The 24,738-nt window shown below is 41.6% G+C and overlaps 1 protein-coding gene across 1 annotated transcript in view; it reads right to left on the bottom strand.

Annotated features, from left to right (window-relative positions):
* The window catches only part of SLC9A9 (solute carrier family 9 member A9), a 402,473-nt gene that overhangs the window by 130,708 nt on the left and 247,027 nt on the right, over positions 1-24,738 (bottom strand). Inside the window, exon 12 of the mRNA XM_075937666.2 lies at positions 23,211-23,364. Coding sequence (XP_075793781.2) covers positions 23,211-23,364 — 154 coding nt within the window. The remainder of the gene's footprint in view (positions 1-23,210; positions 23,365-24,738) is intronic.

The following is a 24,738-nucleotide window of genomic DNA, read 5'->3' as shown; positions in this document are numbered from 1 at the left end:
TTTACTGATCACACAAAAGAGAGAAATTTAAACATGACCATCAGGGCCGGACAGAGGCATGTGTGAGCCGGGCAGCTGCCCAGGGCGCCAACTGATGGGGGGCGCCTGATGGCAGCTGTAAGGGGCGCATGGTGTCCCTTACAGCTTCCATCAGGCGCCGTGAGCCCGGCTCCCGCAGCGCTGGCCTGCCCGCATCCCTGTGGCGCCGGCCAGTAATGCCCTCCCCCACGGCCGTGGAGCCCTACACGACCCGGCGCGCACGCCAGCAGCAACATCCAGGCCGGACTGGGCTGCACTTGTGCCATGCGCCCTAGGAACGGGCCCCGGGCTGTGCGCCAGTGGCCATAGCTGGGCCGCGCATGCGCCGTGCGCCCTGAAGGCGGGCCCGGGCCGCGCGCCAGCGGCTGTAGCCAGGCTGTGCATGCGCCGTGTGCCCTGGGGCAGTGCCGCACGCCCATGCCCGGGGCGCCAGAATACCTTGGACCGGCCCTGATTATCATAATTATTACTTTTATACAAGTAAGTGGGCAGACGATACATAAGCTTTTGACTCTAATTCAATTTACCTGAAAAAAGCCAAACTTTTTTTTTAATAATGAACCAAATTAAAATGCTTCTTTGCTTTGCATTTGGCTTGCTAGAGGCTCCTTCCATCCATTTATTGTTCTGAGATTTCTTGCTGCTTGCACTGGTAGTTGTGAGCTTTTTATAAGCACCCAAGGAGAAGGTTAGTCACCCATTTGTTAAATACTATTTATTTTCTGTGACACTAGAGTTATGGTTGATAAAACACTTTTGTTTTAATCTATTAAAGCCTTTATAATTTTACTGGACCATTTGGCGAGACTCCTTAAAGCCTTTCTTTTATAACCACTATTAGAGTATGAGCATAAAGCCCAAACTGAGCAACTAATGTTCTGTTGTGTTGTTTCCCACCATCTGAGCACAGTGCTACAGCTCAGGATGGGAGGTGCATAGGGAGGAAGCACCAAATAGAGTGTTTCATAAACACACTTCAGACTTGCTTTGTTTGTATCTTGATGCTACTTTACAGCATGTTGAAAGGGGGAAGCTACACTATAGCTAAGACAGGGCACGTTATTTCACTCCCCACATGTATTTGCCTTCTGGCAAAACTGCAGATAAACTGTGTTCTATCCATGAGTAAATAGCCAAACTCACATCATGAAGAAAAAGCAAGTGAAAGATAAGCACAGAGGTCCTCAGAGACAGTACCCCATCCTGAGTTCTTAAAACCTTCTACTTTTAATAGCCCATGGGCCAGATCCATCTGCAGTAGATTGTGTTACTTCCCCTGAACTCAATGGACTAGAACTATGATAATCAACATCAGCTGAGAATCAGTTGCAAGCTATCCATTTGTTATGGGTTGAACACCCCCTGGGCTCCATTTAACTCTCCACGATGAGGAGTGTATGATAACTCAACCAATGTTGCTCATAAATATATGCTACATCTACACTGTCTTTTGCTTTATGGCTTATTAAAGAGAGCAAGAAACTTTAATGATAGTAGGGAGGAAAGCATAACTGTGCAGTCCTGTAACAGCCACCACCCAAATAAGAAAATACATGATTGCAAAGGAGTGTTGCCTTAAATCTAGATCTTTGAAAAGTTGTAACACCAGGAGATACAAGACGACTGCTTCAGCAACAGCTGAAAAGACTAGTTCTAATTTATAAGGGGTGTAAAACTCTTATTCTCATTGTTTCTAGGGAGAGTCCTTACTTACATAACCCTTAAAATAGGCTTGGAAGAGAGTTTTGGATAATTATCTATTATTGGTTACATGCTAGCAATATGCTCAGTGTGGTACAAGGCTCCATGTTGTACAAGGTGCACCAGAGAGTTTGATTGAAAAGATGAAACTGGGAAAGTAGGATGTGCAGAGAGGCCCAGAGAAGGGATTAATTAATGACATCTTTTAAATGCATTACTGCTTCTTGTAGGAAATGAGCATTTTCTCTGCTCTCCTTTGCATAAATATTTGTGTCAATGGCATTGCTGCAATGGTAAATTAGAGGTAGTTTGAGGCTGCAATTTCTATTCTTCTGAAATCAAATTGTCTATATGCAGGGTTGGATTATTAATCAGTTTGAAAGAGATAAAATGCATGGCTTGAAAAGAAAGGTACAAAACAAAAAGCATATAATGTTATTTTTGATTAATAAATCAATCCATGGATATTCATGGACTTTTAAATCCCGAAGCTCTTTTGAGAGCTTCCCCTAGAGCAACTGGAGAACTTTTTAAAATAACATTTTTAGTAAAGGTACAATTTTCAGAAATGTGTAAGGCCTGAAATTTGAAAGGTACTTAGGTGTTACTTCACCCAGCATTGCCATGCTTAATTGATTCAAGTTACTAATGGGCAGATTCACTCAAGTTCAACATTTAGGCACCACTGACCTCCCTCCACCATGTTCAACTGTCGTCTAACCCGAGCCCGCAAAAGATATTTGCACCAGTGGGAACGTGCACCTAGGTTTTCAGTCCCATGAGCCTGCCTAACCACCAAGCAATTGGATATTCTGAAGTGGAAACATGAAACAGACCTTAGATCAGGGCTGGGCAAAACAGGGTGGGTGGACCAGATCCAGCACTCCAAGTCATTGGATCCGGCCCGTGGATGCAGCAGGGAGCCTCAGGCACACTCCCTGCTTGTTCTGCTCCCGCACAGCACTAGGAAAAGTGGCTGCCAGGCCATTTTTGTATCATGGATGTGAGATGTGGGATTGGGGATCCCTGCCCCAGATCATAACTGCCTCCTTTACCAAACTCCCTCCCAGATTCTCCTGCACCCCAATCCCTTACTCCAAGCTCCCTTCTGCACCCAACCTCCATCCCAGACCCCACACCTCCATTTATATCATGGGAGAGTGTGGGCCTTGACCACTTTCCAAAATCTTGGAGTGGCTCCCTATCAAAAATTATTACCTTAGATCAAGAGCAGTCAACAAAGATCCTCTGTCACTTTTTGTAAGAATGGGGTGTTAACCTCATTGTCCTGGCTAACCAAGAGAAATTACGTTTTGCCTACCTACATTTCCTCTTCAGTTTTAATTGCATACAGCATTATTACATAGGTAATATCCTAAAATGATAAGTTAAAACTACTGCTCCATTCTACCCAGAGGTAGCTGCACAGCAGTGGCAGGTGAAACAAGCCCTCTTTCTTTTATTCACCTTACAGTATATACTTGTAGAAGACTATGAGACTCATGGCTAGAGCATGCTACAGAAGAACACAGAATTGGCATCATTACATGGTAAACAATGCAGGAAAGAATAACAGCTGCAGGGTCAGCTTTGAATTGTGTTTGTGAATTAAATGTAATGTAATGTGAAGTTCTGATTAAAAAGCAATACATATCCTGCCTTAAGTGTTGATTGTCTGTGTTCCCACCTCATGTACCCTTAAGACACTTGATAATATGTGGCTGTATAAGAAGTTGTTAAAGTTCAGGGGGAAAAAACTCATGTACTGCAAGGCATCTTTAAATATATGGTTCTTTTTTTAGTCCATCTCCTCTAATTAAATTTAGTTTCAAGTACCATGAACTGCCTTCCAGTTAACTTCAGTTGACTGCAACAACAGATGGCCTTCCAACAAAGACAATTCTGCCCTCTACTTTGACAGCCTTTTTAAAAGTGTGATTTTTTTTCCAATTTAGCAAAATCACAATGATTAGCAATGAAGCGAGAAAAGACTGAGTACAGACATTTATAAAGAAAAAAAATGAAAGGCTCTGACACTGAGCTGGACTGTAAGTCTGTCCTTGGGCCATTTTTCACCTGGAATTGAAACAACTTCCCATTTAGAGAACAAAGAGCCAGAATTTGTAAAAGGGAGAGAATTAGATGCACCTTTAAGATTCCATTTGTATCAGTGACATAATGGTGTCAGATTTCTGGAGGAAGAAAAGAAAAGAAAACATGCAGCAACTAGTAATATCTTTAAGTGCATTGAAATCAATTACTTCCTTGCTGAGACAAGAGGTAATTTCCCCATTTAAATCCCACAGTTGCACTGACTAGCAAATTATTGTTGGGCTGCTTCTTCTATGATAATTAACAACAAAAAAGCCCATGTTATAGTGAAATTAGCTGTTTACTAAACGTTAAAAGCTCATACAGCAGCACAGAGACTCTGTTTCTAAGGAGAATGCTATCAAATATGTGTCTTAATGAATCTTTTTATAGACAACCAATTACAGAATAGTTGTATAGGCCTGGTACCAAAGGATATTATGGCTTTTCTGTCTTTCAGTGATTCACTGCCACAGTCCTAAATTATCAAAGTAGGGTAACACATAATCCCAGGTATTCTCTTGTGCCACTAACAACTTAAATATCTAGCAGTGGCATCTTCATGGGGAACATGAGAGATGCTGGTCTTGAACAGCTGGCACCCATACATAGGGGAGTGAGAAACATTCACAACAAACCCTGAAGTTGTGCAACTCTTCCCTGGTTTCAGGCTGCACTGAAAACACAACATTCAATATGTTCATGAAGCTCATTCATTAAACCATCTGTATAGGGTTAGAGCAAACCTCCCATTCTCATGGAAACATGGGTAATGGTGGGTCAAAACATTGGGTTGGGCAACAGAACTTTTTTTAGCTGTAGCTGTATTCAGTAATTAAGGGCAGCTGCTCTTCAATTCTTTGCTGGAGTGGCCAGGTTGATCGGTGAAGTTTTGCTAATTGATTGAGGCATGCCGTAGACTGGGGCATTTTCTCCCTGTAGGTTTTCAGGACCTGAATCTCCTCTCACTTATTGCCCTTCTACAGAGACGGATGAGAGTTTTGCAAGGCCCAGAGCAGCACAATTTTGTGGGACCCCCCTTTGAAAAAAAATAGAAAAAAGGCGTCAAATGCGCAAATTGAAGGCTATTTTCATATTAAATGTGAATTGGGTAAATTTGATAGAAACTTAATTTAGTTGGATAATTTTATTTTAATTATATTGTAAGTCATTCTTAAAAAAATTCTACATTAATAATTAAAAATTTTCATTTGTATTTAAGTCTCCTCCCCCTCCTCCCCCATCTCCTCCTCCTCCCTCTCTTTCTCTTCTCCTCCCCCTCCTGCCTCACTCTCTCTTTCTCTTCTCCTCTTCCTCCTGCCTCTCACTCTCTCTTTCTCTTCTCCTCCTCCTCCTGCCTCTCATGCTTGCTTTCTCTTCTCCTCCCCCACTCTCTCTTTCTCTTTTCCTCCCCCTCCTGCCTCACTCTGGGTATGTCTACACTACCACCCTAGTTCGAACTAGGGTGATTAATGTAGGCCAGTGGTCCCCAACCCGATGCCCGCGGGTGCCATGGCACCCGCCAGGGCATTTGTGCGCGCCTGCTAACAACCTGGGCTGGCCCCATCCCCGGCACACGGCACACGGGAGGCGCCGGTCCCAGGCGCGCTGCATGCACCGGCGCCGGCTGCACGGTGCTCGGGCGGCCCCAGCCCTGGGGCACATGCAGGTGCGCGGTGCTCGAGCGGCACCGTGCTGGCCCCTGGTGCGCGGCTCGGGCGGCGGCGCCGGCCCCGGGCCCACGGCACAAGGCGCTTGGGCGGCCTTGGCCCCGGGCGCAAGGCACTTGGGCTTCCCCAGCCCCGGCCCTGGGGCACATACTGGCGCCAGGTGAAAGGGCATCCCCGTCCCCTGGTATGCCCCCGGATGTGTGGCCCCGCCCCCGGGCACCCAGCGCATGAGTGGCCCCACCCCCGGGCGCCCGGGAGCCTCTAAAGGTTGGCGACCACTGATGTAGGCAACCAAAGTTGCAAATGAAGCCCGGGATTTGAATTTCATGGGCTTCATTTGCATATTTCTGGGCGCCACCATTTTTAAATGTCCGCTAGTTCGGACTCCGTGCCCGCGGCTACACGCGGCACGGACTAGGTACTTCGGATTAGGCTTTCTATTCCGAACTACCGGTATACCTCATTCCACGAGGAGTAACGGTAGTTCGGAATAGGAAGCCTAATCCGAACTACCTAGTCCGTGCCGCGTGTAGCCGCGGGCACGGAGTCCGAACTAGCGGACATTTTAAAATGGCGGCGCCTGGCAATATGCAAAGGAAGCCCGGGAAATTCAAATCCCGGGCTTCATTTGCAACTTCGGTTGCCTACATTAACCACCCTAGTTCGAAGTGGGGTGGTAGTGTAGACATACCCTCTCTCTTTCTCTTCTCCTTAGTCGTTCCCCTCCTGCCTTTCACGCGTGGATCCCAAAGGGTTGTTTGTGCCACTTGCTCCTGCGCGATGGCCCGGCTGAGCGGTGCAGAACTCAGCTGAGTGCCATGGCAGGAGGCGAAGGGGGGCGGGGAGGTGACGTACATGGCCAGGGGGCAGGACCTGGAGCCTCTGTCACTGCCTTTGCCTCCCGCTATGGCGCTCTGCTGAGTTCTGTGCCACTTAGCTGGGCTGCTGCATGGAAGCAAGCGGTGCAAGCGGCTGTTTGGGCCCCGTGTGGTGGCTCGGTGAGGGGCCTATTGCAGTGCGGGGCCTGAGGCAGCTGCCCCGCTTGCCCTGCCCTATATCTGCTGCTGCCCTTCTACAACAATGTCACTCCAGTTATGCCACAGTGGAGAAATAAAACCAGAGTAAAGTATACAAGGTTCGGAGAGTAGTTTGTGGGACAAGTCAAGTATGTCTTCCAGATAGAAGCAGAGAGAAAAGAACTGGGCCCTCTATCTGGAAGACCTACTAGACTTGCCCTAAAGACTACTATCTGAACCCTTCTGTATACTTTACTCAGGTTTTATTTCTCCATTGTTCAGAATGGGGGCATGGCTCAGGTAATTCACATGCAGAACATCCACTGAGTCTGGGTCAGTTTATGGCTTTCACTTACTCATGTGAGATGTATTATTTTTCACAACTCAAAACTTTTTAATGTGAGTTATCTTGAGGCTCCTTCAAACACAAACCCACACACTGATCAGAAAAACTAAATTTCATGAAAAAATATTGCTGGAATTATCCATTTTTGAAAGTTTTGGACTGAAACTTTCAGGTTTTCTGCAGGATTTTTCAAAATAAAACTAAATGAAAAAACTTTCATTTCAATGCACTTCAAAATGAGAAAACAGAAATTTTAATTCAGCTTCAATTTAAAATGCCATTTTGTTTTGTTTTTTGGATACAAAAAATCAGTTTTTGTACTTCTGATTTCTAGGTTTTCTCATCCTCCCCATTTTTATCTTCCTGACATTTTTTCAGAAAAAAAAAGTTAGAAAAGTTAAAGTGAGACAGTCACTTTTATTTTACTGTATTAACTATAATAAAACTATAAAAAATATATATTTACCTGGGGGAACTGAGAGGGATAAGAAATGGTAAAGAAACAAAGAATTTAAAAAAGGAGAGAAAGAAGGGGGTAAAATCTAAACAGAAAAAAATCTGAAAAAGGAAAATCGACAATTTTGGGAAAGAAAGAAAGAAGGATTAAGTGAAAATATACAGAAATCTGGCCAATGGGAGCTGTGGGGGCAGAGCCTGCAAGCGAGAGCTGCATGAGCCTCTAATACTCACTGCAACATGGCTTTAGCCCAAGTAAGGGGATGGTAGCGTGCAGAGTCATCCTTACCTTCTCTCCTGACCAGGCAGGGCTATGTGCAGGGCTTCAGGTTAGGGCCTGCAGCCCAAAGCTCTGAGCTAAGGGGGCCTCCAAAAAAGATCTGAACTTTCGGAAGCCCGGGGATCTTTTTATGGTGCCCCCCTTAGCTCTGGGCTGCAGCTCCTGAAGCCCCCTTCTTAATCCAGACCTGATCAAGATAGTTAAGTCCAAAGCTGAATGTGAAAAGTTACAAAAGGGATCTCACAAAACTGGGTGACTGAGCCACAAAAAAGCAGATGAAATTTAGTGTTCATAAATGCCAAATAATGCACATGGGAAAATATAATCCCAACTATACATACAAAAATGATGTGGTCTAAATTAGCAATTACCAGTCATTAAAGAGATCTTGGAGTCATTGTGGATAATTCTCTAAAGCCTTTGCTCAGTGTGTGGTGGTAGTCAAAGAAGCTACCAGAATGTTTGGACCCATTAGGAAATTGATAGATGAGAAAATATCATATGCCACTCTATAGATTCTTGGTATACCTGCATCTTGAATACTGTGTGCAGGTCTGGCTGTCTCAAAGACTGGGAACAAAAACAATTAGGGGTATGAGACAGCTTCCATACAAAGAGAGATGAAAAAGACGAACTGTTAGCCTTGGAAAAGCGATGACTAAGAGGCCTATAAAATCATGAATGATACAGAAAAAGGGTAATATTTACCACTTCGCATACCACAAGAACCAGGGGTCGCTTGATTAAATTAATAGGTAGCAGGTTTGAAAGAAACATAGGGAAGCATTTCTTTACACAGCATACACTCAGCCTTGGAACTCATTGTCAGGGGATGTTGTAAAGGCTAAAAATATCACGGGGACCAAAAAGGATTAGGTAAATTCATGGAGGATAGATTGTTGTTAGTCAAGATGTTTATGTGAGGCTAAACTACCCAATCAGCATGACAGACTCCATCTTAGAACAGCTCTTCAAACAAGACAGTTACCTCAGCCTTTCCAAAAATTAATTTACAAAATAAAAAACAGTATCAGATAAATAGATGAGACAAGTGAATCTCACAAAGGATGTTTGGATCAGTATCCACTAGAGTGGAGGTAAAATGCTGGGCCTTTTGAAGTCGTCTGAAATTTTCTGCCTTCAATAGGGCCAGAATTGTATCCCAGCTGTTTATCTGAAACTTGTTAAAATTTAAGAGTTCCAAGTTCCTTCCATACTAAAACATATCTTAATTCAGCAAGATACTTAGACATATGCTTACTGTCAAGCATGAGTTTTCACATTGATTTCTATTGGGCTACGTAGGACCTTAAAATCAGACAAAGTTAGAGGTTCACATTAGTTTGAGTAGCTTACAAATTCTTGTGTAACATAACAATTCATCAGTTCTAAAGGATTCCCATCTGAAAGTTTAGAAATAGTTTAGAGATGTTAGACTGATTTCTTTGCTGGTGGTAGGGAAATTTCAGAACCTTTGGTGATGATGACACACCAACAGTTTGGTTTAACCTGGGGACATTTTGGCTGGAGGCAAGTCTCAATGTGAATGCAACGAAGACAAATAACTTTCAGTTTACCAATCCCAATCAATATATTTAATAGCTGCATATTTTTGTGCAAACTCATACTAAATCTATGTATTTTAAATGTTAATAATATAAATGAATAATTTCATTTATACAAATATTGGCTTGAAATTTTTTTGAAATAGCTATGGACAAATATAGTTTCTATGAAAAATCAGTCATCACATGATTCATTCATAATAAGCTGAAATAGACGAATTTGTCTGAAATGCTATTTAACTCTTCTTGTCTCTTGTACCAAAAATTCTATAATAAACATAACTTTCTAATTTCTGCCTTTTCTCTCCCTTCAGAATGATCACTTGGTGCTTATTAGGGAGTCCTACAGCACAAATGGTTTTGAAGTTTGTTTAGCATTACTCAAGCAAATTGTGTAGGGTGAATAACTGTGGAAGAACTTTCTTAAATCTGTTATCTTACAGGAAAAGTACCAAGATGGGCATTGCAGTAAGTCACGAAGATTCATTACCTGCACTATTTCTCATTTCCAGATAGAAATGAGTGAAAATTATCCTATTTCTCTTTTTATAATAATGTCTCAATACATTTAGTGTCCAATTTCACTCTACCCCTAGATTTATAGCATTTGCCAGTCTAATGGCTCTCCAGCCATTGTTATAAAAGCTACTGTTATATTAACCTTTCTGGTGTGCAGTATAGTGTCCATAGGAAGCACTTTCATTTGTCCTATGGATATATATGACTGATCAGAACATCAGGTGTAGAATGAGCTATACTCATATATCTTCATTTACTCTTGTAGAACTAGATTGTGCCCAGATCTTATCTAGTAGTTTAACAAATTGTTCTTTTTTGGCTTGTTTGTTATTATATCAATTAGCCTCCACCCATATGATATGCAGACAATTGCTTGTCAAAATCTGTTGGTTTGTTCTGATTCTTAGGAAAGCATGTGATGATAAAAGAAATATTTCTTTCTACTAGCACTAATGCTCCAGGCTTCAATTTGTTCTTAATTTATTTCAAATGCATTTCTATTAGGCAATAACAAACCTGTGGATGACCACCTGAGGGATAACCCTATCTGAGAGACAAAAGCATAAACAGAACATCGCAGACAGAAAGGACAGCTGACAAAATAAACTTTGGGGTAGCAATATGTGTGCACACCTCTTGCTGTTGTACATGCTGCTGAAGAAATCAGGCTTCTCGTCCTACAATGAGACTTTAATAACTTCATTGGCTCTTTTTGTGGAGTAAAGGCTGCTTGGCCTGAGCAAGAGATCAGAATTTGGCTCTAGTGTTTGAGTTGCCTGGAAAGGACAATGATGAGCACCCCAAAAATGCTTCTAAATAAACTAGCATGGCCTCATGTACCCCAGCTAAGTCTACCTCACATAGAGCTAGATTGTGCATCTACAATCAACCTGGGTAAGTAGGGGGGCATGGCTCAAGGGCCCAGGAGTAACTTAGGAAGGAAATGGGAAAGTCTCCAGTGCTAGAAGCTAGGTTTTCCAGTCTCTGCCATCTAATGTTTCATTAGCATCAGGACATCTCAGGTGTGGTTGTACATAAGGCTAGAAGCTATATCATGGTTTAGCAGGTGCAGACAGCTGGCTAGGCTAGTACTTATACCTTTCTACAAATAACTGCTATGTTAATAGTTAGGCATATTATGTTTAATTGTAGGCTTTGGTGGATTTCAGTGGCTTTCAGCTGGGGATTTAAATGGCTTCCCAGCTGAAGATAGTTTGATCTCTGTTGAAAGTGTGTCTAGGCTAAAGAGAGCTCAATGAGCAAAAGTAGCTTGGCTGAAATTGGATTCCCAGTGGGAGACTTTATTGTCAAATGGCATAAGGAACTTACTGCATGATTGCTAAGAAGAAGAAAAAAAAAAGTCTGTGAAAACAACTAAAGAACTTTGCTCATCAGTGATATTTATGTTACTGTGAGGAAATGCCCGTGATGCTGATTATAAGCATTCTAATCAAAGAGCAAAGTAATAAACATAATAACACAAAGTGCACAGAAATATAGAACATCATAAAGATCCAGATGTGCTGGAAAATGCGCAGCTTTTAACCTAAATTATGTGGCTCTGTTATGGCCATTGGGAAATTACAGCTGACCACAGTTATGTTGACATTTCCTTTTGCAATAGTAAATCAATGGATCGTTCCTTTTCACTGAATTGTTTTCCAGCTTTCAAGGAAAAATATGACACAAGCAATTATAGGAGAACAGAGGCCAGGAAAAAAAAACCCCACATTTAATTAAAACTCTTTTTTTCAAAATGACCTTCCTTCATCTTGACAAATAGTTCAAGGAAAATATGCTTATATGAGCAAAACAATTAAGCAGGTTCATCACAGTTCATAGCTACTATATCATGGATACATTTGAGGTTATAATGCATGCTGTGAGCTGATCTTATTTAGGCTTATGCCAGAGAGAAGCTGTGTTTTGTCTGGAATGGAGCAGGGGAGGGCAAAAGGGCGAAACACGGTTCTGAAATGTGACACTTTCCTGAACTTCTGTGGAGCTGGGGATGGAAGGCATGATATGCTGACGGATTGGACAACTGAACCAGCCTTCCATTTGGCCAAGGGAACTGAGCAACAAGCACCAGCCTGATTCCTTTCCTCTTCCTTATGCTTACCTCAAATACATGACCACAACACTGTGGCTATGTCTACACTTGTGGCTTCTTCCGTAAGTAATATGCAAATGAGGCTAAGCGTGGAATATTGCCGAGCCTTATTTGCATGCCTAATGAGCCACCATTTTTTTCAGAAGGGGCTCTTGCGCAAGAAGGAGTGTCTACACTGCCCCTTCTTGCGGAAGAAAAACCCTCTTGCACAACGCCGTTACACCTATTACTTTTCAGGTATGCAAATGAGCTCATTAGGTATGCAAATGAGGCTCGGCAATATTCCACGCTTAGCCTCATTTGAATATTACTTGCGCAAGAAGCCGCGAGTGTAGACATAGCCTGTGATTCCATCTTGGGCTATAGATGGGCCCAATCCTTCTAGCTAGAGCAGAAGGCAACCCTTCCAATAGTATACCAGAGCACCCTCGCCACTCCTGAAGACCTTTGCTTCTCCCTCTGGCCTAGCTCTCAGCACACCAACAGTTAACCACACAGCGTATCCTACTAACCAGGTTACTGGTTTTCTCTCCACAGCCCAGCCCTGTCCTTTGCCAGTGCATGAGCAGACAGATCCCCAGGGGAAGCAGCATGGTGTAGTGTTAATTTTTGCTACACCAGCATAGTGGAAGGGACCTTTGCTTGAAACATAACTTTCTGTCTGTGCTCCCACAAATCTACCTTAAAAGGTCTTCATAAAGAGGTGGGTCATACAAAGTAAGGCCAAGACTTTAAAGTTATTGAAGTATTGTTCTGTTCAGCATTGCATAGGCTTAGATCCTCGAGGTATTTTGACACGTCACTTCCAAATCCTTCCTGTGAGAATCTGAGTCTAAGTGACTAAGTCATTGTTAAAAATGGGTCTTAGCTGTCTAAATCACATAGGCCTTCCAATGCTGAGCAAAACAAGATGCAAATACCTCTAAGAATCTGGGCCTAAGGCACCTTCTGATCTCTTGTGACAATGAATAGAGTCCTGCACGGATATAAAATTTGCATCCGCATCTGTAGTTGCAAAAATGATCTCTGGGTATCTGCATCGATATACATGGATATAAAGCAGATCTGCAAATTTGCAGGGTTCTAGATACAAATTTGTATCCACATCCATATTCACAACAATGAGCCATGGATATATGCCTCCACATCTATGGATGTAGATACCCGTGGATATAAAGCAAGTATCAATGAATTTGCAAGGATCAAACAATGAATTCCACAGTTTAGTGCTTTCTTCTGAAAAATATTCTGTAACTGGTCTTTGATAGTTCAGTGTGACCATTAACAGCTTCAGTGTGACCACTGATCACAATTATTCTGATGGAGAAAGGGTTTCTTACAAGCTAGGGGTGTACCTACCCTGTGCCACCGTCACCGCTGCTCGTTCTACGGTCACTACCATATTTATTGCCTTAGCTCAGATGACAGCTGGTATGAGCTGGGAATCACACCTTTAAATCACAGTGTAGACATACCTTAAGGAAGTCAGTACTGGCCCATGGAGGCCTTGCAGATTAGGATCAGCCTTTGAATTGAATCTGGACTCAGATGGGAGGCCAGTGAAGAATGAAGATGTTGGTGAGCTGTATTTTTGTCTGTTTTATCATGATAGGCTTCTGTGGTATCTGAGAATATCTTTCTCAGTCCCTGTTAAATTCATTTATTTACGCACAAGGGGCATTATAATTTTTATGTGGGTGAATTTGTTCACCCAGAATGCTGCTGTTAGGTCCTGGAAGTTGTTGTCTGGGGCAGGGAAAAAGATTAGCTCAGCATTAGTTCTGGTGTCTCCTCCTCCTCCTTCTCTATGTGAACATGCAGTTGTCCGGAGGGCTCAGGACTGGCTCCCAGTGAAGGAGAAACACCTGGAGAGAGCAGTGCGGGGTAGGTTCAGGGGGCTCTAGCTTGTTACCTCAGAGGCTATGGCTTTGACACAAGGTTCCAAGAAGGTGCAAGGGATCATGGGGAAGTGGACCAGGAAATGAAAGCAGTTAAGGGAGAGTGAAGAAGGGCAGGACGAGGCTGATACCAATTGTTCCCTGGGCCGAAATCAGTGTAGTGGGGAGGCTTGGGTCCCCCCCTTCCTGCTTACACCACACCTTGCCACGAGGAAGAATGGCCTATACAGAATATGGCTTGCTGCTGAGGCAAAAGGGCTGGACTTTGGCGCTGCAGTTGGCCACAGTGGCAGGTGATGCTGTGGACTGCTGGCACCCTAGAAGGGGGAGAGAACAGAATGGTGGGCACTGCTGGAGGGCAGTATCCTGAAGAGTGACATGGGTCCAAAAAGAGACGAGCAGAGTGGAGTGACGATGTGCAAGACATTGGCCAAAAGATGGTGATCTGTTGAGAGTCAGAGCTAATTCCAGACCAGCATGAGGTGCGGCAGGGTAGTCGAATCCCGCCTACAGTTTGGGACGCAAGAGTTTGACAAAATCTGAGTAGCTGTTCTCATTAAATGAAAGATTTGCCCATAAATATTAATAGAAAATGAGTTGCAAATGTTAATAGAACAGATGCACTTGTGCAGGTCTACCGCTTCTTAAGCATTGCGTTGGAGGGGAACTGATGCCTCTCATATCTTCTGATCTCATTCATGTGAGTTGCAATGTAGGAACAGGTAGGGGCTTAAGAGTTAACGGATGTCTTGATCTATATTATTTTACAACACAACTCTGTATAAAGCTATTTTCCTTTATTTCATCTGGGATAAGATCAAACCACTGTAGTTCAAAGACATTAACAACTGAGCCAGATTCTAAATGTGTTTTGGATGCAGCTCAAGAGTGCTGTTTCCTTTCTAATTTAGAAAAATGTGTAGTAGCCACGGCCCACGGGAGCTTGCACAAAACAATCCGGTTTATTCATTTTATAGGAACAGAACTCTAAAACTGGGGCAACATTAGGTTACTGTGAATTGTCCTTGTAATTAGATATCTCTGTGTGTCAAGCTTTATTCCCCATATACTAATGGTATTATTCAGCTAGGGTATGTCTACACAGCAGGGCAAATGTCAACTTAAGATATGCAACATCAGCTATGTCAATTGCATAGCTGAAGTCGAAATAGCTTAATTTGGCTCTTGGTGGTGTCTACACAGCAGCCAAAGGAAGAACACTCTTCCTTCGACTTCCCTTACTCCTCATGAAATGAGGATTATAGGAGTTGGAGTAAGAAGTCTTCCATCTTGACTTTATTTTGAAATAATGGCTTGCTGTGTAGACACAGATTTTGTTATTTTGAAATAACGTCAATTATTCTGAAATAACACTGCTGTGTAGACATACCCTACAGATTAGATTAAAACATTTTCAAAGCAAATCCATATAACAGGCTGTTTGGGTAGGTAGTCTGGTAACTTCTATTTATGGAAAATAACAGAATGGGCAAATGCATCTTTGAAACAGCTCTCATAAACTCATAGATGAGAAGGATCAATCATGATAACCTTGTCTGACTTCCTGAATATTGCAGGGCACAAAACCTCACCCATCCACTTCTAGAATAGACGCCCCTTTCCCAAATCTCTGTCTGATTTACTAAAGCCCTCAAATAAGGATGTAAAGATTTCAAGTTGTAGAGAATTCACCATTTAAACCTGCAAGTGACCATGAGCATGAGCAAATAAATCCAGGGTCTCTGCCAATTTGACCCAGGGGAAAATTCCTTGCTGACTCTTAATATGGCACTCAGACCCTGAGCATGTGCACAAAACCTAAGAGTCACACGTCTATACCATTGTAGACAGTCAGTCTTGTCGTACCAAATCCTTCATAAACTTATCAGGTTTATCAGTCTTGAAACTGGTTAGGTCCCCCCCCCCCCCACACCCACACTGCTTCACTTGGAAAGCTGTTCCAAAACTTAGAAACATTCATCTAATTTCAAGTCTAAACTTGTTGGAGGACAGTTTATATCCATTTATTCTTGTGTTAACATTGGCACTTCACTTAAATAATGTTCTTCTTGGTATTTATCCCTTGGATGTATGTATAGAGAGAAATCATATTTACCAGCCTTTGCTTAGTTAGACTAAATGAGCCAAGCTCTTTGAATATGTTTTACTTTGTATTTATAAACATTAAAATTAATCTGCCGTTTTGTTGCCCAGTTACCTATTTGTGTGAGATCCTTTTGAAGCGATTTTACCAATCCTCCACTCATAGGGCATGCTTCTCCAAATTTATAAATTCATTGACTTCAGTGGTCTTACACTGTGAATGTATCTAAAAATCAATACGTCATTTGTCACAGGCTTACTCTTTCCTCTTTTGGCAGAGAGTGGGAATTACAATCTATTATTGAAGCTGAGACTCCTGACCCAGTGGATTCCCTGGAGTAATATCTTAATAGAATCATAGAATACTAGAATTGGAAGGAACCTTGAGAGGTCATCAAATCCAGTCCCTTGCCCTCATGGCAGGACCAAGCACCATTTAGATCATCCCTGATAGATGTCTATCCAACTTGCTCTTAAATCTCTCCAGTGATGGAGATTCTACAACCTCTGTAGACAATATAATAGAAATGCCCTCTATCAATATCCATGTCCTAGCCCAACAATTATTTTTGTTTATTTTGATGTATTTCTCAGTTATAATCAAAGAGACGGTATCAAATATACGCAGATGGGGGATGACCGCAACGGCATTGTTAATAGTTATTATTTAATAGTGCTTAGTGAATAGCAACTGCAGAACTGTGAATAAATGCTTCAGAGTCATTGAAGAATTGCAGCAAAATGCTATACAAAATGACTAGAAATCCCTTGACAAATATTTGTACGAGGGACAATGATAAACAAACAAGATCTAATACCTAGCACAACAATATTTTTATATGACATGTTTTATTAACAGCTTTGTATTTCAGCTCAACCTGTCAGGAGAACCCTTTATCCTCAAACCACTGATTGGAGATTTACTGTAAAATGTAGTTTGCTGTTTTAATCTGAGTAAGAAGAAAGAAGGGGGAAAACATACATCCAAAAGCATTAACAGATAATACTCAACATCTCTGAAGACACATTTATTGAATGCTTCTGTGAACTCATGCTTAAATGGCCATATTTTTTGTTTTGCTTTTGAAATATTGTGATATAGTTCTCACACATGGATGCAGGTACATCCACTGTCAGCCCAGACCAGCATATAATAAGTTTATCACTATGGGAAGAAATGGCCATTCAGATAAAACAAAGGACAAAGTAATATTTAGTTATCTGATGCAAATAAATCTATTCTCAGAAAACCCATTTTGTTACTAAGTAAATTATAATATGTTTGAGTTCTTAGTGATTTTGGATTCCCAGCCTGATGCACCATAATGAGGCCTGATTTTCAGAACGTGTTCAGCTCTTTCAGAAAATAAGATCATCTTAAGGTAACTCAATTTGGTTATTTTAGGATACACCTAAAGCAACTGGTTTTTTTAAAATGTAGGCCACATTCATTTAAAATTAAGATTAAAATTAATTCAGCTTGTTCTCTCCCACTCCCCCCAAGTACTCTTTAAGTCACTTTGTGTGGGTTGGTGAAACATGAGGTATTCACAATGTTTTATCTATAAACTGAACACTGATGTTCATAAGATGGAGTATTACATTCCAGTCAAACTCAAGGAAGGACTGCATTTGGAAATGCCTATAGGTACCATTGCCTCTACTCTGATTCTACTGGTGGTTTGAATCAGTGTGGTTTCTTTTTAAAATGGTATTTCAAGTAGTGGAAAGGTTTAAATGATCAAAACCAATCAGAATAGTGATAGAGTTGCAGCCCTGTTAGTCTGGTGTAGCGGAAACTATGGAGCACTTTAAAGACTAACAAGATGGTTTATTAGGTGATGAGCTTTCATGGGCCAGACCCACTTCCATCTTGTTAGTCTTTAAAGTGCTACATAGTTCTGTCTTTTGTTTCAAAGCCAAACAGTGATTGAAAATCTGATTTCCAAAGCACTGAGAGTCTTGGTTAGCCCCAAACCCATCCCTTATGTAAGAAAGCACAAGTCTTTCAGTGTAGTTTCACTTGCTCATCTAAGGGTTGAATTTGAATGAAACTTCTGGGCATTGACAAAGCTGGACAGGGGCCCTGGGGTGTATGTGAGCCTCTTATTAACAGAGTTGGCTTTTGGTCATTGTAAAGCTAGCAGGTACATGAATATTCCCTCACCCCTCCTCACATCTGCATTTTGCTCAATCATTTGCTGTCATCCAAGGCTCCCATCCAACTCTCCACACTAGCCAAGGGACAATTTCTTCAAACAGTCAGTGATTTCTAAGGGAGTACAACATATGGCACTGGTCACTTCGGGTATGGAAAGGGGGTGGTGAAGAGAATAAGGAGCTGACCCATTTTGGGGATAGGGGAAGTATATGGAATTTTTTGCAGGTAGGGAGAGGGTTTGGAGTAGAGTAGGAGAGAGAGACTATTTTATTTAGGGATCATCAACTGCCTGACATTTTGCTGACTGAAGTGAAACATCTGAGGGAGATACGGTTGGCGATACACAGGTTGTTCTGACATAGATCAGACTATATATTTTGGCAATTTGGTGAACAAATTGGTGAACTGGGGAAGGCACATGTAGTTATGGAAGAGGAGAAAATTATTATGTAAGACTCATCTGTGGAGGTGCATTGTCTTCTTTGCTTCAAGGAAGGGCGTGTCAGGCTATATTTACAATAGAATAAACTGTAAAACAAATACAATCAAAGTTCCCTATCTAGGGAGAGGAGGATGATTTACTAGATATCCCTGAAACAGATTGTCTTTCACAGAGATTATTATTAATATTACTTATATAGCACCACTAGTTTGCATGGCACTGTCAGATATACAAGAAGTCATGGTCCTTGCCCTGACAATTTTACAAAGTAAATTACATGGAAAACCTAATAAATAATTACAACAGACCCTGATGTACTTGGGAGGGAAGAGATCAGAGCACACAAATTGAAAGGAGGACAGCTTTTGAAAGTTGTTATTTTTACAGTAAACAGACTTTTTTATAAACGTGAAATGATGTTTTTTTCTTATTTCTAGTATAATGGGTAGCTGACAGATTATTATGTTTATTATTGTTTATCTGCACATAGGTTAGTTTATCTGTAACATGTCTAAACTCAAGTACAATCTCTCTGTGACCTGGCTAAACTCAATCAGTCTGGGAAAGGAAAGAGCTGAATCCCCCGAGCCATTGACCCGAGCAATGCTGCTAAACTATTGGGCTGGCCCACTGGGCTATATGTGCACAGGGATAAAGACAGGGATAAAAACAAGATCCAATTCATCCAACTAACCTTGGTGATGACAGCTTGTCCTCCCGATGGGAGTAACTGACCATTTTATAGATAAACCAGTTAAAGTTCAGTAGGGGATGTAATAATGGTGAAACTGATTCAAAATATTCAGCAGGCAAAGAAACCAGGGGCATCAAAACCACATCTTTCTTTAAATATAACATTCCTACATAATTCGCTCTCTTTAGCTATGAAGTTGATGAAATCAAGAAACTCAGTGGGAATTGTGTACCTAATTCCTTTAAGCTCCTCTGAAAATCCCAGCCTCAGTTACTGAACTGATTTATTTTATTAATCACTCAATTTAGAAACACTGGCCCAGACCCCCAAAAGTACTTAGGTGTCTAATTCCCATTGAAATCAGTTACTATCCAGCTTGGTTTTCGTGTTTCATAAACGAAAGGACAGGAAGTGAAAGAACTAATGAGAAATGAGAGTGGAATGAGCGGGAAGATACTCATATCTACTAATGTGATTAGCAAAAATTAATTATCAGCCACTAAACATGGTATCCTGTAAACTTTTACTCTCAGGGGTGGTTTTGAGTGATGGAATCAGAATCACTGATATTAGTGGGATATTAGTGGGATTGATATTAGTGTGTCGGTAAGGCACATGAGAATCTGCCCTCTGAATTTCCAGAAAAGTATATCAGGGCAGGCATCTAGGGTTCTTAACTTCTCCTGGGAAATAAATATGCAACCATTATATATTTTTCTCCTGATCTTAAGACTGTGCAATATTTCACTTCACAAGATTGAGTCAGTATATTCTTCATCAGCTCTGGTTTTTGCTGCCACCCATATTAATTTGAGGTTGGGTTGTGTAATATATATATATATATTTGGCTGAGTAAAAATGAAATGGTAGCAAGTCTGATAAGGCTGCCAGACACCTGAAGTGTATGTCTAAATTGCAACGAACTTGGCTGACATTGTAGGAGATGAGAGATTAAAAAAAAAAAAAGTATTGAGGAAATACAAAGCTCGCATACTATATATGGATGCCAGGCTTTTATGTTTATTCAATATATTTGTATGCTATTCCTGATTTTATTTGCAAGCATTTTATCTATGCTTCTTTATTAAGGCTCCCATTTAGTTATCTACAGCTGGAATACAACAACAAGAACCTGTCATGAAGGTTTGTTAATCTGACATTACTCTGTAAACAAGCAAAGAATACACTCTCTATAAAATAAAGGATAAGCAACTGTAAATTAAAGGCTACAATGCCACTGAGCTGGGAAGCTACCACCAATGGTATCTCCTAGGAGAGCAGCGACAAGCCCTGAGAGAAAGGACTCCCAGGCAAGGAACCAGATCAGCCCAAGAGAATAAAGTGGTTGAGAGACCTGAGGAGCTTTCAGGGGGTGACTACTGACTCAATGGAAAGTGAAGTACTGGTCAGGGCACACTGGCACCTGGCAGAATGCCCAGCATAGGCCCAAGCTCCAGGCAGGAGGGCAAGATGTACGACTGGTTAAGTGGGGATAGAGAGTTTCCAGTGCAGTAGCTAAGGGTATGTCTACACTACCCTCCTAGTTCGAACTAGGAGGATATTGTAGGCATACCGCACTTGCAAATGAAGCCCGGGATTTGAATTTCCCGGGCTTAATTTGCATAAACTGGGCACTGCCATTTTTAAATCCCTGCTTGTTCGAACCCCGTGCCGCGCGGCTACATGCGGCACGAACTAGGTAGTTCGGACTAGGCTTCCTAGTCCGAACTACCGTTACTCCATGTGGAATGAGGAGTAACGGTAGTTCCTAGTTCGTGCCGCGTGTAGCCACGTGGCACGGGGTTCGAACGAGCAGGGATTTAAAAATGGCGGTGCCCAGTTTATGCAAATGAAGCCCGGGAAATTCAAATCCCGGGCTTCATTTGCAAGTGCGGTATGCCTACATTACCCCGCTAGTTTGAACTAGCGGGGTAGTGTAGACATACCCTAACTGAAGCTGTTTCTATTGTCCTTTTATTGTTAAATAAATAAGAACTTCCAGAGAGGGTGTTTTCAATATCAGAAAGGCCTGTTTGGACTTTCCCCTAGCTGAGGGGAAGCTGAGGCAAGGCTCAACTGCAGTGCGGATCTTGATGACAGGAGGCTCACCAGGGAGACCTCCATGCCATGACACCAGCTCACCTTAGAAATAACCAGAGACATGTTTGCTGGCATTTTACTAATCCTGGGGAAATTCTGCATTTGGAACCATAGTAAAATTGCAGAATTCCCCCAGGAGAGCTTTGCAGAAATGAGAGATAACAGGTGTAGAAAGACAATGGATAGTAAACCTCCTGGCATGGAGGCCCGGTCACTAATGAACACTCTTCTTAAGAATAATTTAAAGTTTTGCTTGTTCTGCCTCATGGCAGTACACACTTGAGTCTCCCATAGTTCTCAGTTGTCTCTCTGTTTCCTGCCTTGAAGAGCATAACCTCTGAGAAGGAGTGCACTCTGCTTAGCAATCAGCTCATGTACAGTCTTCCTCAATTTTGATGTCAAGGAATCAAAGGTAACCAGAGGGGATAGTAAATGGTATGTGGTAAAGGGTATCTTCAGCTAAACCTGTGCAACTCCACTAGTACTATAGGCCGTCCTTGCTATAAGTCCAAGATACTTTCATAAAAACTTGGACTTATAGTGAAACAACTTAAAGTGGAGAATTTTTTCCCCACAGCTGACTTCCATTTGAGCAAATTGGGGGGAGTATTTCACATGACTTATAGTGGGGAATGGGAGGACTTATAATATATCAGTTCCTACAAACGTAAATTACTTTATTGCGGAATGGATGTATGCTGGGGTGACTTATAGTGGGGATGCTACAGGGTTGCATGAGTGAAACTGAAGAGAACATTTGGTCCATCACCCTTAAGTCATTCCATCTCTTGAAATGAACTCCAGATAATAACAGCAAATATGTTGTACCATTTACAAAAATTGCTCATTACCATTCAATCAAAGCACTTATCACATTTCTGACTAAACATCCCTTTTTTCCAATTAGAAATAAACAACATTAAATAAATGGTAATTTCCTTCTTCCTGATGTTGTGTGTGTGTGTTTGTGCCCATGGACACATCCATCTCCGCACCCCCTACCACAATAGTTCCAAGAGATTCTGTGATTGTCCTATGCATAATCTAGACAAACACATTTCTTGCACACATGTTATTATCTGCCCTTCTGTGGCATAAGCAGGGCTATGTATGTTTCCAGGAAGGGGTTTTGATAAGGACTAAAGTTCTGGTTAGCATTTTTTGTTTAGTGAACAACTTTTTGATTAGGGCAGTAACTGTTTTTGCATTTAATGTTGTGCATTGACATGTCCACCATGTAAGCACTTTGGGTATGTCTAGACTACATGGCTCTGTCGACGGAGCCATGTAGATGAGTTTACTAGACATAGCAAAATGAAGCGGCGATTTAAATAATTGCCACTTCATTTACATAAAAATGGCTGCAGCGCTGTGCCGATCAGCTGATTATTGGCAAAGCGGGGTAGTCTAGACTCTCTGTGGTTGACAAGGCAAGCCTTTGTCGACCACTCCAGTAAACCTTGTTTCACGAGGCATACCGGAGCGGTCGACAAAGGCTTCCCTTGTCGACCACGGAGCGTCTAGACTACTGCACTGTGCTGACAATCAGCTGATCAGCACAGCGCCGCGGCCATTTTGATGTAAATGAAGCGGCAATTATTTAAATCGCCGCTTCATGTTGTTATGTCTAGTAAACTCATCTACATGGCTCTGTCGACAGAGCTATGTAGTCTAGACATGCCCTTAGTGATAATAGTGAGTTTCAAGAACTGTAGGGAAGCACGCCTTTAAGAATCAGAGATGGGCCTGAATTAGCCATTTGGACCAACTCTACTCCAGATATTTTGGAGAAGAAAAGGAGCTGCTCCTTGTGGCTTGGACCCAGGCCTATCATATGGACCTAATGCAGAACACTGGATCCAGACCCTGCTGAAGTGTGGAGACTTCCAGAGCCAGTTCCAAGCTTCGTGGCTTATAACCCAGTCTACTGAAAATAATGAGTATTGTAAAGTTCAGTGGTTAGCCATTACCAGCCTATTATTTTACAGTGTTACATAATTGTCAGATAATACTAACCTGATCTGAAGCCACGTGAGCATCGGCGTGGTGCCCCCTCCAAAAACCCAGACTGTGAAGAACACAATAAGCAGTGTTGTGGTAAACATCATTTGTTTGGGTTGAGAGTCTGTGTCCCGAATAGCGAGAGCAAACGCTATTGCGCCACGTAAACCTGAGAGAGAAAAGAGACGAGCTTGGCAACTTAGTATGCTCAGACACAAAACCATTTCATTCTTTCCAGCCCCAGTCCTATTCCTTGTGAAAATGTAAATACATGGGCCTGAATATTAATAGTAGACAGTCAGGATGCTCATCTCCTCCATGGTTGCTACAACAGCTTCCACCATGCCAGTGTCTTCTACTGGTGTTCCAGCACCGCTGGCCTCCTGGGACTCTGCGAGAGAATTTGGGCTGGACAATTAGATCTGTTTTTTTGTCTGTAACTTAACTGTTTGTAAAGCAAATTTCTACAAACACATCAAAGCAGCTAGTCCTCACTGAGGAATTAAATATTGGGAAATCTCAGTTCAAATTAAAAAAGTAAAAGGGAGGGAAAAAAGGAGAAAATAAAAGCTATTTCTGTTACTGAGAGGGGAGGGGAGGGCCACCCTCATTTGGAAGTTTCTCAAGTGATAAAACCCTTTTTTAAACCATGTCTGCTATTTCAAACAAATAAAAAAATAGAAATGATATATTTTAATTCGTACACTCTAGACTAGAGAGAAAATAGCCAGACTGTGAGCCTTCCAGTATCAGACACTGAATCACATTAAATTGATGTGATGGTGTTTAACTCACACACCATCAGCTTTTCAGAATTTCACAATGAAACCATCCTGATATTTACAGACTAATCAGACATTTGTTTTATAGCCACAGAGTTCTTTTTGTCAGGAATAATCTACACCGGCCAGACTCTGACACCCTTATTAATGTTAAGTAGCACTGTAATCCTTTGTATAGTCCCCTGGCTTCACTGGGACTACTGATGGAATTAAGTAGTAGTTCAACATGAGTGAGAATATCAGAAAGTGGCCCATTAGGACATCTGTTTTTTGTTTGTGTCCATGTGAAATATAATCATTTCAAAATCACTTTTGTGTTAAGAACAAACACAAGATGAGAGAGACTAATAAGTAGTGTTTAGATAAAAGCTTAAATGCCTGCAAGAGAAGATGCACAATAAATGCAGTTTTAAAAATATTATGTATAGCACTTGAAATTTTACAAGAAATGTAAAATGTATCCACCTACAGAGACTGAATAGTAGCAAAAGACACAAATGGGGGAAACAGCTAACTATGAGACTAAAAAAGCCCCCTAGAGTTGTAATAAGCACATAAATAGGACCTCATAGTATGATACATTACAAAGACAAAAAAACAAAAACCCTATTTGTGGCTGTATAATAGAAATGCTTTGCACTTCCATAATGCTCTCCTCTTATCTTTTTAACAATAATCTTTATTAGTTTTTCAAGAAAAACACATACATCAATGGGGAAAATGCAAAGAGAACATTTAAATGAAAACAACAATTCATATGA

This window comes from Pelodiscus sinensis, chromosome 10 (assembly GCF_052426305.1).
Source record: "Pelodiscus sinensis isolate ZL-2025 chromosome 10, ASM5242630v1, whole genome shotgun sequence".
NCBI lineage: Eukaryota > Metazoa > Chordata > Testudines > Trionychidae > Pelodiscus > Pelodiscus sinensis.
Note: the sequence above shows the minus strand (reverse complement) of the source record. Positions and strands in the feature narration are given on the sequence as shown.